Source organism: Danio aesculapii, chromosome 23, assembly GCF_903798145.1.
Source record: "Danio aesculapii chromosome 23, fDanAes4.1, whole genome shotgun sequence".
Lineage (NCBI taxonomy): Eukaryota > Metazoa > Chordata > Actinopteri > Cypriniformes > Danionidae > Danio > Danio aesculapii.
The window spans coordinates 45,680,989-45,694,878 of NC_079457.1; the positions used below are offsets into that span (position 1 = coordinate 45,680,989).

Sequence of the window (13,890 nt, forward strand, 5' to 3'; positions counted from 1 at the left end):
ACATGCAAACTCCACTCAGAAATGCCAACTGACCCAGCCGAGGCTCAAACCAGCGACCGTCTTGCTGTGAGACTACAGCGCTACCCACCAACCAAAAATAAACCTCTACTGATGTTGGCATTACATGTCAGCTGACATCGGTATTAGACAGCAAATTGATGGTAAATTTTGGTCACCTGATGTGGCAACCAAAAGATCAACGTCATGTGACGTTGAGTGCCTGCTAGAGAAGGTGACATGTTTTTTTTATATTTCATGGGCTAAATAAGCTTTATTAAGTATTTATGTAAATGATTAGATAATTTTTATTGTTAGTTTAACTATTTCCTTGAATTAAGATTTTATTTTAGCATTCCACTGACCTCAGAACTGATCGTGACCCTATGATAACAACCGTTTCGGTTATATTCAGCAACCATCATCATTCAGCTTTATCCATTGAGCCTCATTGTTGCGGTTAGTGAAAGAGATTGGTGTCTTTCTGTGTGTCTGCAGATGGAAACGGCAAAGAAAACCTACCACATGGCCTGTAAAGAGGAGAAGCTGGCGGCATCCCGTGAAGCAGATGCATCGGTCACTCCTGACCAGCAGAAAAAACTTCACGAGAAGACCGAGAAATGCAAACAGGATGTGCAGAAGGTGCGAAAAACTGACACATGACCAAAATACAGAAACGAATTCAAGTTGCATCCACTGTCAAGCACAAAGAACGTTTCTATTGTTAGAGTTCCAGTCCAGTTTTAAACTTTGAGTTGTGTTCTACTGAATGTGCATGTAGTCAATGTGGTCCCAGTCATTAAAGTGTTATTAAGCATTTCTATATATAGGCTAAATATTGAGTAGCATTGCAGTACATATATAGTCATCATGGCACAATCACAAAACTCTGATAGTCTACTTCACACATTTTTTGCTCTGATTTGACATTTTTATGCGGATATGCACATATTGTACACATTTGGTTGAATAGTTCCTTATGTAAATTATGCATTTCATTTATATGCATTGATTAATTGATCGTTTTTATTCATATTGGTTGTCCTCACATGTAAAACAATCCTGTCTACATCATATACTACATTGTTTGTGTGATAGTGAGACTGTCATATTCAGTGTTTTATTTGACTCTCACAACAATGAGCCATTAAAAAATGACAATGAATTATATGTGAAAGCTATAACATCAATCACTGTCTTTAATGATTCAGCACATTATTGTATTAAATTCCTGAAAGCAGGATAAAGACTGGCTTTGGATTATTATTATGTTGATTCACTGCAAAAATTGCTTTTCTTACTTTCTTACTAGTTTTTGTCACGATTTTAGTCCAAATATCTACAAATTTTTAAATCTTAGACAAGCAAAACTCATAGTCTTGTTTTGAGAAAAAAATACGCCAAAATGAAGTGAGCTTCCTTAAAACTAGCAAAAAATTCCTCATTTATTTTTGACATTACATTTCGGAAAACAAGACCATAGCTGTAAGAAATCATTAAGCGGTATTTCCCCCTCCTAACCAGAGTGAGGTGCTCCTGTCTTCTCGCACAACAGGATCCCATTCCTATGCTTCCTCCGGAACAGTGGATGGCACCACTTACTCACCATCTGCTGTGTGCCACCACTCAAGCTTGATTAGCAACACCTGTGTTTTGCCCTATATAAGTGTGTGTGTGTTACAAGTAGTGGTGGGCAAAGCGAGGCTTCGGGAAACACTGAAACAGTTGAAGCAAATGTGTCGAAGCTTCGAAACGTTTCGAAATCCCACTCTACAGTGACACCTAGTGGTCATTTTTTATGTATTGCACTGGAACAGCTTCAGCGATAAACAGTTGAACAAATTGAGGTATTAAAGCCCACTTTGTAAGAATGAATCCTCATACATAAAATCACGATTTTAGAGTATTTGTACAAGTCGGGATTCGAAACCAAAAGTCAGATGAAGACTGTAACAACATGGACATGCACAGTCCACTAGGCCGTACGCGACAAAAGCTTATGTATGACCCTGCAGATTCTCCAAGTCTCGAAACGCTTCTGAACTGATCGATGGTTTGAATCGCTTTAGTCACGTGACCAGGTGTTTCGGATCATGCTGCGGTACAGTGTTTCGAAACACTTTCGCTTCGGGATCTCAACACTGTGTCGAAACGTCAGTTTCACGTCAGCCATCCCTAGTTACAAGCTACTGTGTTCAGTCTTGAGGCATTACTGCCTGGTGTTCCCCAGATTGTCTAGAGAAGCTAAGTGACACTTTACTGTTGTGTCTTTTTTGACCATCGTGTCTTATTTGTTTTACTTGTTTACTGGAAGCTCGGCTTCAGTCAATTCTGTTGTACTTTGCATTCTGTTTTTCAAGTAAAGATCAGTTGTTTGTTTTTTATGAAACCAAAGCCTCAAGTTCCCTTATAAATCTTCTGCTCTTGGGTTCATCTTTAAGGGAGTTTGCTCAGCAGGGAAAAGCCCTAGCTTTGTGTCCAAGAGACCTGGGTTCAATCCTCACCTAAACTGACACCCTACAATAGCAATATTTTTCTTGATTTAGGAATTATTAGCTATTTGGACTAGAAACAAGACAAAAACTCAAAGTAAGAAAAGCATTTTTTACAGTGAGGGTAAAGATGACAGTGTTTTTAAATCCATATCTAGGACGTTGAGCTGTGAGTGCTAAACTGTAATTGACCATGCTGTTATATGGTGACTTCATTTTTACTGCATTTGAACAAAACAGATTTATTTAACAGATATATTCATTAAAATAATATTTTAGTCATCAAAAACCTTTAGAATTAGGAAGATAACACATTTAAATTCATGCAAATTATTAGAAAAATAATTTTTTTTTTTTCTTGAATTTTGCTCTTTCTCCTAACATATTCTTTTTCCTAACATATAAATTTGGCTGTACTCATTTTGAACCGTTATCATAGGTATTTTGTTAGATTGGCTGCAGATTTGTCTTCAGTACTGACTAATCTAATGTATATGCACAAATATAATATTGTTAAGCTTCCTATTGACCTTATTCTTCAATGCGGAAGTGCGCTCGTTTTTGCGATTGTTCTAGAACTTCCGATTCAGCTGCCTATGGGAGAAATGACTCGGAATAATAAACGGCAGAAAACGGTTGAACTACTTACTCTACAAACAAGTGTTTGCATGACAATACAGACAAAGTACAATTATATAATAAGAAAATATCAGTTTGCAAACACCAAGCAGCAAAACGAGCTGTTTTAACGTCTAAAAATGAATGGAAGTGAATGAGACCGGAAGTCTCGAAATGATTCAAATGGCCGCGCCCACTCGTACGCGGAGAATAAGGTGAATAGAAAATATTCATTTAAATGAGAGATTTGTTGGGGGTGTACTCATATATGCTGAGCACTGTATATATAATATATAACTGCAGGGTAACTACGTTTATATATAATAACTTTAACTGTTAGTTTCTAGTTAATTAGTTAAAGTTATTCAAGTTATGGAAACTAGTAACCTTGACGTTTCTGAATCGGATTGTAATGCAATAATGCATTTTGTAAAGCTGCTTTGAAACAGTGACTATTGTGAAAAGCACTATACAAGTAAACTTGAATTGAACTGTGTGTTTCCCGCAGGCGAAGGAGAAGTATGAGAAGTCTCTGGACGAACTGTCCAAGTGCAGACCACCATACATGGAGAGCATGGAGCAGGTGTTTGACCAATGCCAGCAGCACGAGGTCAAGCGGCTGACCTTCCTCAAAGAGGTCCTGCTGGACATCAAACGACACCTAAACCTCACCGAGAACCAAAAGTCAGTGTAAACCCTCATTCACAGAGAAATCAGTATCTTACATTGTAAAAAAAAAAAAGTTTTTTCTCTTGTTTCCAGTCCAAGTATTTAAAAATATTAAAATCAAGAAGCATTTTCTAGACAAGCATAAACTATAGTCTTGTTTCAAGAAATAATGTGCCAAATGAAGTGAGTTTTTCCCTTAAAACAAGCACAATAGTCTACCAATGGGGTAAGCAAAATAATCTTGTTTTTTGTTTTGACATAAGATTATTTTGTACAATATTTTTTGCTTGTCTAAAAAAAGGCTACTTGATTTAAGATAAGTTTTTTTAAATATCTGGACTAGAAACAAGACAACAATCTTAAGTGTGGGAAAAAAGGATGTAACACGTGAGCATTTTTCTCAGAAAACATATTTCTGAAGGTGCTATTGACTTGATATTTTCACCGGATGTTGGTAACAACCAAAGAAATCTGCATATGCAACGAAAACAAAACTAATTAGCTTACACATGAAGCTATGTGTGATAAAATGAAATTAAATGGGAAAAAGTATTGAACGCATGAAGAAAGGGAGATGTAGAAAGGCAGTGAAAGCCCAGACAGCAGCTGAAATCTCTCAGTAGGTCTTCAGCAACCCTCTCCCTTTTGTCAATGTAAATGAATATCAGCTGCTTCAGTCCAACATCTACATTAGCAGGAGGATGAAGATTAAACCAGGGTGGACATTTCAGCAAGACAATGATCCAAAACACAGCCAAGGAAACTCGAATGCTTTCAGAGAAAGAAAACCAAGCTGCAGAATGGCCCAGCCAATCACCTGACTCGAATCCAATAGAAAATACAAAATAAAGATCAAATTTGATAGACGAGATCCACAGAAATATCAATTAAAGAAAAATCTGAATAATTTATTCACACATTCAAAAGGTGATTTCTCTATATTGGCCTCTTGTTTCAGTTTAATAGCAATACCTTAAACTAAAGGCTCCACAATTACCAGAAACATACGGTCGTATCTCTGAATTCTTTTGAAGCACACTATAGGGGTTTTACGCTGAACATTTAAGACATTATTCAATAGCCGCATTTCCACTATCGGGCCAGTGCGAGCCAGGGCTTTAATCGGGCCAGGCCGGGCCAATAGCCCGGGAGGTTGACAAATGAGGCTGAAATCATGTCGCGTTTCCACTGTCGGGCTAGTTGCTCGCAGCGCGTCACGCAAACACCGCCCCCAGAACGTCCCCCGGATCAAACGTCACACAACCTGTCACACAACCCGCCCACTTCAGCGGGAACAAAAAACTCAAATTATAACCACAAACACAACCTGGCATCACTACGAAAGCTGGAAGATGGAGAACACCGAAGCGATTGCTTTTTTACTGTTTGTGGTCTGTTGGTGTAAGGCCAGACAGTGATCCCTGAATAAGGACATTCGAGTTCGGCGGCATTTACTTCGAACACAGATTTTTCTTAGTGAGTTGATCAAGCGCGATAGCAAAACAATTGTAAGGGAAGAAAGCATCTTGTCTACTCTTTACCTGACAGGAAAACTCCGCCTTTGTACGTAACCCTGCCCCGAAGCCCCAGTTGGCCCTCCTTGGCCCAAGGTATTCTGCGGGCCTAAAAAGGTCGGACGCTGGCCCCAAGGAAGCCCCGCTTTGGCCCGATTACGCCCTGGAAGTGATAGTGGAAACGCGACTGGCCTTGGCTCGCCCTGGCTCGCTCGCTTTAGGCGCGATAGTGGAAACGCGGCTAATGAAAATGTTGGTGTGTTCTTGAAGGATGGTGGCTACCTATGTTTAATTCATAAATATTTTTAAATCCTTCATTTTGAGGTTAGCTTCCTGGAGTCTAGTTGTATGAAGGGTTTTTGTCAAGGCGTACTGTTAAGTTTGTGTGTTTTGTGTTTGTCTTCTCCATGTGCAGCTATGCCGCAGTGTACCGTGAGTTTGAGCGCACCATTCTGGCCTCCAACACACAAGAGGATCTCAAGTGGTTCAGTAATAATCACGGTCCTGGCATGCATATGAACTGGCCCCAGTTTGAGGTACACGACTTTTAATAATTAAAGATACTAGGTTGTTACAACCCCTTTTTGTCTAGGAGAGTGGGGTTGCACATTTAACTGAGGAATTGGTTATTGCATAAACTCAAAAACAAATTGTGATATAAAGTAAGGAAGGACAGCAGAAATAAGTGGAGAAATACGTGATTTTATTTACAAAAAGTGAGGGTGAATCAGTGAGTGAGGTATTTACAAAATATACAAGGTTAAAGACAATGAACAATGAAACGTTAGAAAGACTGGCTATATGGGCGGTGCTAAATAAAAGAATCAAACAAAACCAAACAGTCTTACTAATATTCACAACAAATCCCCTCTAAACCTAATCTAATAAACAAAAGATATGAAAAAGAAATCTTCAACGTCAATGACGTCCTATCTAATCTACACTGACTAACACTTTAAACCAAAAATGCACTGGTTGGCACCAAGCGGCAACCTCCCGCTCTCCCTCGGGAAGCCAATACGGAAGTAGTGAAACTGCAATTCATGGAAATTCCACTAGTCCTGGCTCCATAATAAGCAAATTTTAATTGAGCCCACTGTTAGAATGGCCAACTTTACAGCAGAAAAAAAGGTGTTTACAGCCTTGTACAAAGAACGATTTTGGTTCATATAGCTATTATTACCCTCCATGACAACTGTGAGGGGGTGAATTTTTTTATAACTCATCCATTTCCTTTATATTAGGTAATATTAAGTTGCATAATTAAGGGCGTGGCCACTTGAGTGACAGCTAGGTCTCGCTGGTCGCCATCACTTCACCTCAGCTGAATAGGGCAGATTAGCCACTGATCTCGGCATATTCATCGTATTTTTTTGTTGTTTTATGTGGCTTTACACAGTCAGTTGCCTTTTGGACTTATTTCTCACAATTATCAGATGATATGACATGCTGTGTGCACTTAATTGTGCTCACAAACCATTTGTGGCCCCGTTTCCCTTGTGAGTAAGATTATATACTTATACACCATCTCTATAAATGTATTTGTTTTATTTAAGATCATTTATCATTATTATTTTTCTTTAGACCCGTAAAGCACTCCAGAATCTGACAGATTGATTAGCTGTAGGCTCTAGATCAGTCATCTGAAGCGTTATCATACAGTGTTACGCTGGAGTTCATCAATAGTCTTGCATTTACTAACACACACTATATCTGAAGTGTTTGGAAGTAATTCGCGTTTTCCTCCTGTAGAAAAACGTCATAAGAACAATGTTTAGTGGCTCAGTGTATTACTACAGTGTTTTTAAAAGTCTAAACACTTTATTGATATAGTGTACAGCCAAGCACATGTGGTCAGAACACAAACGAGTCGCAGGTAATAAAGTATCAAGCGTTTCTCCCAAAGTAAAGTCTGTCTGCCAGGTCTAAGCAAAGTGCCAGCAGGCGTCTGTAGCTCCGCTCACTCTCCACCTCTTTGCCCTTGTTTGGTATCCCGCCGTGGGTGCGATGACGCGTGAACAAAATGGCGACGGTTGGCCGCGCCTACTTGTAGCTTCTTTTGTAGTGTTCAGAAACCTATGGGTGACGTCACGGATACTACGTCCATAAATTTTACAGTCTATGGTTGGCACACACCCTCTTACCTGGTGTGTCTAGACAAATGTTAATCTACGTGCTGATATGTATGTCACATGACGTACTTACCTACCAGTCTTTCTAAACTCACATACAAAAGGTAAGAACAGACAGCAACAAACTTGAACAACAATAACAAAGTGTAAATTAAAGAATGTCGAACAATACTGATAAATGGGGATAAAACAGGCATTGTGTGTTTTTGAGATTTGTATTTGTTTTAATACAACAGGAGACATGTGGTTCTCACAAACTCAAATATCTCTGTAAAGCATTACTGTATGTTAGCCGCAAAAATAAAAGTTTTTGATGCTAGTTTTTATAAACCTGGGTCAATATCAGGATTTCCATTTGGTGAACAATATAAAAATCAACAATAGATTGCCATTTTGTTTGCATTCTGTTGCCGAAAAGTAAAAAGAAAGATTGTGCACTTTCAGACATAAAGCTACAAGCTGTCACTGGGGCAGTGGATTTAAGAAAGGGAGCAGTTTTAGGTAGTAGTATGGATCATTATGGCACAAATGTGTGCCTATAGACAAGGTTCCTCACCAGTGTCAGCTTGTCTACCTTCCGAGACTTTACTTCATAGGTTTTGTTCTTCAGTGGGAATAATAATTCATTTACGATATCATATTTTAAACTTCAGTTCATGTGGAATGGAGCTGTGTGAACATAAACAACGTCTCTGAATGTAAAACACTCAAAGTGCAATCCAAAGGGAGACATTGGCTTTTACAGAGTTAGCTTAGCAAAGCCTACAGTAAACGAAGTTTGGGGGCTACAAAAAAAAAAAAATACATCCAGGTTAGTGAGATCTCAAACGCTTTAGGTTATGCTCATTCACCCTGTGCAGACGTGGCCAGACGTGCTGTAATGTTATAGCAGAGAAAGCTAAAATGCCGTCCAAACACTGCTATGTCCACAGAGCTTGTTCTGTTTCTGTATTTGAGCTTCCAAAGGACACGGCACAAAGAGAGAAGTGCTTACAGTTTAATTTTAATTATGTCTCAGAGACTTATAAAAAATATATAGCTCTAGCATTTGACAAAGGACAGCTTCCAGAATCTCTCCCAGTTCAGTGCTGGATTCGGCTAAAACTCCTCAAAGAAGGAGCAGTTAAACCATAATAGCAGAAGCTGTGGATGGTGAGCCACAACCTGTAAGGGTGTTTATTTGTTAAAATTGATCTATTATTTGCATAGTTTTTAGCCTTAACGGTATGTTGTAGCAATGATGTAAACAAGGATGTGAACACAGAAAAATGCTGTTTGGCACCGCTAATAATTTAGCTACAAGTTCATATTTATCCATCAAACCGCTGGAAACACCCACAATTTTCACCAACACTGCAGTGTCTGTCTATGCGGACACTTTTCCTGCGTATTACATCTCAAATAACAAACTCGGAAAAGATATGTGAACGTTTCATATTACATGCTGATAACCCAAATATATATGAAAGACACTTGTCAGATTTTTTTTCAGAGAGCAGGCATGAGGTTCAGTTGTGTCCTCTTCAATTTCATTTTCTAATTCGGGCTCACACTGACACAGCTACACTGAATGACAGTATTTACACAGTAGAGGCTAAGCGCATGCTAGTAGTGGTGTGACGCTTCCTGGTGACGTGGAGTCAATCCATGAATCACAGCAAATTATGTTAGCTGACCAATCAGAGCCTCTCGAGGGCAGATTTTCGGAGGAACTAGGAAATGTGACAGTCGTTTTCATGTTAGCTAAGTAGCTGTATATAATTAATGTAAGATATATTTAAAATAACCGTTTTTTTTTTTTACTAATGAAGCATGAGCACATATTGTTTTGGATCTTATAAACACCACCAAGCCTTAAAAATACACTCTGGACCACCTCTTTAAGTGAGCATTCAGCTGTGTGGCAGGCCTATATCCATAACTTTTCCAACATACACAGCAAGAATGCACCTAAGAACTGATAGTAAAGGAAACACTTCATCATTCTCAGAAACTGTATGAAGTGGAAGTGAGGTTTTCTGTCCTGAATCTGTTTTTCTCAGGAATATAATCCAGAGGCCACCAATGCTGTTGCCAAGAGAGAAAAGAAGAAGCCGGATGGAGTCGCTCCTGCCACCCCGAACACAGAACATGCAGGTCAACCAGGAGACCGCGGCAGGTCAGACTCTGCTTCACACTGTCCTCGCTTTCATCTGCAGTGATCTTTTCTCTTTTAAGAGTTTGATTTCTGTCCCCTTCATACTCTCTTGTTATACATAAAAAATCTAAGAATTCTCTTCTGATCTCTTTAGATTCTGGCTTTAACCTCTTCTGTTGAAACTGCATATTAATCTATTAAAGGTTACTTACGTACTTCCAGGGTCATTTATATCAAAGTTGATATTTAGCCGCTTCATATGGTGTTTTGTAACATCAAATTTTTTACAAGGTGGGTCATTAGCCCAATGCTCAACCCCCAACCTGGAGGAAAAGGACACATGTATACTACAGACAATTTAGCTTAGTTAACCTATAGCACATGTCTTTGAATATGAGGGAAACCGGAGCAACCAGGGGAAACCTACACGAACCTAGGGAGAACATGGAACTCCACACAGAAATATCAACTGACCCAGCCAGGCCTCGAACCAGCGACCTTCTTGCTGTATTACCCACTGTACCACCATGCCACCCAGTCCTATCAAAGGTTAACATTTTTTAATGTAGCCATTTAGCAAACATTTCTGTCTAAAGCGACTTACAAATGAGGAGGCATTTAGCGAAGAGGCAATACAAAACTTATACATGCTAAATCGGCAAACCACCGCCATTAACACGACAAGATACAACGCTTCAACAACAGCCGACTGTCAGCTTGGTGTGTCCAGGCCTTTAAGAACTGAGGCAGTTGAAGGCAACCCAGGATCACCAAGATGAACATATACACGTATATACTGTATTCGCTGTATTAAAGCATGTCACAACCCCAAAATCATTGCAGTCTTTCTGGTATTGCTTAAATTTAAATCTTCAGAAAAATCATTCATGCACAAATGTTCTGAATGTTCGATTTGAACTGTTTTAGGTCTCATTTAAAGAAACCACAGTGGAATCAATGGCTGTATGTTGTATTTCTTCTGTTTGTGTAGTGTGAGCAGCTATGATAAGAACCAGGCGTACTCCACAGAATGGTCAGATGATGAGCAGCCCGCCGGATACTCTGGGAACGAGACGAACGGCGGAGCAAATTCTTTTGAGGAAGACTCGGCCAGCAGAGGAGGTGTGCGCGTGCGGGCGCTGTATGACTATGATGGACAGGAGCAGGATGAGCTGAGCTTCAAAGCAGGTAAAGTGCAGTAAGCTAAAATAAAAGGCAAAAATGATGTTAAGGAGCGGGCAATATTATGTTGCAGTGACCACCCTTCAATTAAACAGCCACCAACAACTCAGGATCGTTATTAAAAGAATTGCCAAGATTATTTCTGAATTACAAGACAGTATATCACACAAAAAGAGAAACTTGCTTTGTTCACAAAGTACAAAACAGAGCATTTAAACTAGGGGTCACCAATCTCAGTCCTGGAGGGCCGGTGTTCCTGCAGAGTTTAGCTCCAACTTGCCTCATCACACCTGCCTGAAAGTTTCGAGTATACCTAGTAAGACCTTGATTAGCTTGTTCAGGTGTGTTTTAATAGGGTTGAAGCCTAACCTTGCAGACAAACACTTACACTTGTACAGCTCTCTTTATGGGGACTTCCCATAGTGTTGAGTTGAATGATGTTTCTATTGTACAGACTGTATATTGTCTCACACTACCCTTAAACCCAACCCTCTCATGAAACAATTTGCTATTTTATATCTTTAAAATACTTTATTCTGTGTGATTTCTGAGCCATTTTCCTCATGGGATCAGAAAATGTCCCCAGTTAGCACCAATAGCCTAGTGGTCAGTGTGTGAACAGATAGGATCGAGGTGCTCGCGGTGACCTGAGTTCGATTCCCAGCTCAAGGTCCTTTTCCGATCCTTCCTCTATCTCTGCTTTCCTGTCTGTATATTTCCACTGTCCCATCAAAAAAGGTCTAGGGCTGCCGCTATCTAAAATATAATTTTTTTTTTAAAAGTCCCCACAAGGTCAAAATATACTGGTGTTGCTGTGCTTATGGGGACACTTGGTCCCCACCTAAATCATATTAAAAAACAAACAAACATGTAACTTTCTTACAAATATAGCTATTAACTAAGGGCCGTTCACATATCCTGTCTTTTGCACACGCAACTTTGTTATAGCACGACATGCTTTCCAGGCACACCTAGTTGAAAGAATGCTGCGAGCACACCACAAGTCAAGAACTGACCAGTCAGCCTTATACTTTGTATGGAATATAAACATTTCTACTCCAAAGAGTCAAGAAATAGAGAAGCAAAATACAATTTTGTAATATAGTTGATAAAGTTCCTTTCAGACAGAGGTTCAGCAGCCTTTGACTACAATTTAATTGCTTAGCAAAAATAAGGCTTAGATTTACATTAGACAAATACTATTTTTTATTTATTCTTATTACTAATTAATTAATTTATTTATTTATTTAATCTTTTTATTTATTTATTTATTCTTCTTATTTATTTATTCATATTATTTATTTATTCTAATTCTTTATTTATTTATTCTTCTTATTTATTTATTTATTTATTTATTTATTTATTCTTATCATTTATTCTTCCTATTTATTTATTTATTTATTTATTTATTCTTATTATTTATTTATTTATTTATTTATTTATTCATATTATTTATTTATTCTTATTCTTTTTTTATTTATTCTTATTATTTATTTATTTAGTTATTCTTCTTATTTATTCTTCTTATTTATTTATTCTTATTCTTTTTTTATTTATTCTTATTATTTATTTATTTAGTTATTCTTCTTATTTATTCTTCTTATTTATTTATTCTTATTATTTATTTATTTATTCTTATTCTTTATTTATTCTTATTCTTTATTTAATTCTTCTTCTTATTTATTTATTTATTCTTATTATTTATTCATTTATTCTTATTATTTATTTATTTATTTATTTATTCTTATTCTTTATTTAATTATTCTTCTTATTTATTTATTTATTTATTTATTTATTTATTCTTCTTATTTATTTATTTATTTATTTATTTATCCATTTATTTTCAGTGTAAAATTAATACTTACGTTTAAATGCCAAAAACAAAATTCACTTACTTTTAAGTTCAAAGAGAAATGGACTATTGTATGTTTTTTTCTTACTATTCTGTGCTGCATTAATTGGTTACTGAGCAGCAATTAATAACACTTTAAAATATAAGGAGATTTCATATGATTTTCTAAACTAGTCATGCTTTGAAATTAATTAATGCATAATAATCATGATAACTGTGAAACCATATTCTGCAGACTATCATCGTACAATCAAAATCTAGAATCATTGCATCCCTAATGATAATACATCGATAGGGTTGGACAAACAGCACAAACAAAGAAAAAAAGTTGCTCTGGGGTCCATTTCCTTTTTCGTATATTCTGTTTACCAACTCATATGTCCAGGTGTACTAGACAATGCAGTGAAAGCAAACTCAAAATCCAACAAGAGCAACAAATGGGCTCTAAAGAGCAGACACTTTAATACATCTTTAATATACTGCATTTCAAAAACAATCCCACACATTCAAAATTCCCAAATCTCAAATCAACAACTCGTCTCAGCATTGCGGTAGAACCTACAAGCGAACACATTAGGAGCATTATTACACAACAGTGGATGATATTTTAACAATAAAACATATTTAAATGGAATTGTCTCAAAATAATTTTTGTATTTGAATTCCCCTTGTGAAGAGGGAAGTAAGCATCAGCATATTACATCCATTACTGTAATGATAACACCTACATTGCTGATGTGCAAGCTGAACGTGCAGTCTCACTCTGATTTTCGACCAACAGGTGATGAGTTAACAAAGATCGAAGAGGAAGATGACCAGGGCTGGTGCAGAGGTCGCCTGGACAGCGGGCGGTCAGGCTTATACCCGGCCAATTACGTGGAGGAAATCTGATCACCTGACCAGAGGACGACACACCTTTGGAGGCAGCTCTGATTGTCCGATCGAATAAAAATGGCAAAATTGCCAGAGACTTCATACGAACGACTTTCCCTGAAGATGTGCAATGCAGTCTTGTTTAAGATTCAAAACAAACAAAAAAAAATCTTAGTAAAGATAACCACACTGTATATATATATCGATCTTATCTGCCCAGCGGGGAAGAGCTTGCTCACTACTAATGTCTATTTGCAAATATATAACGTTATATGCATTCAAACAAACGGATAAGAATCAATAAATGACCCATCAGTTATGCAAGTACAGGATACGATTATTCGTGCGGATTACATGGTTATTTGAAATTATATCACAGAATACCTCCTATTAGTGTACGTTCCAACTCGACAGACGTTCATGT

At 37.6% G+C, this 13,890-nt stretch overlaps 1 protein-coding gene across 2 annotated transcripts in view; it reads left to right on the forward strand.

Annotated features, from left to right (window-relative positions):
• Window positions 1-13,685, forward strand: part of pacsin1a (protein kinase C and casein kinase substrate in neurons 1a) — an 81,663-nt gene extending 67,978 nt beyond the window's left edge. For both annotated transcript variants that reach the window (XM_056450070.1, XM_056450072.1), the window contains exons 5-10: window positions 496-639; window positions 3,616-3,791; window positions 5,706-5,826; window positions 9,465-9,580; window positions 10,551-10,747; window positions 13,375-13,685. In XM_056450070.1, the coding sequence (XP_056306045.1) occupies window positions 496-639; window positions 3,616-3,791; window positions 5,706-5,826; window positions 9,465-9,580; window positions 10,551-10,747; window positions 13,375-13,484 (864 nt within the window). In that variant the 3' untranslated portion in view covers window positions 13,485-13,685. The remainder of the gene's footprint in view (window positions 1-495; window positions 640-3,615; window positions 3,792-5,705; window positions 5,827-9,464; window positions 9,581-10,550; window positions 10,748-13,374) is intronic.
• The last annotated feature ends 205 nt before the right edge of the window (window positions 13,686-13,890 follow it).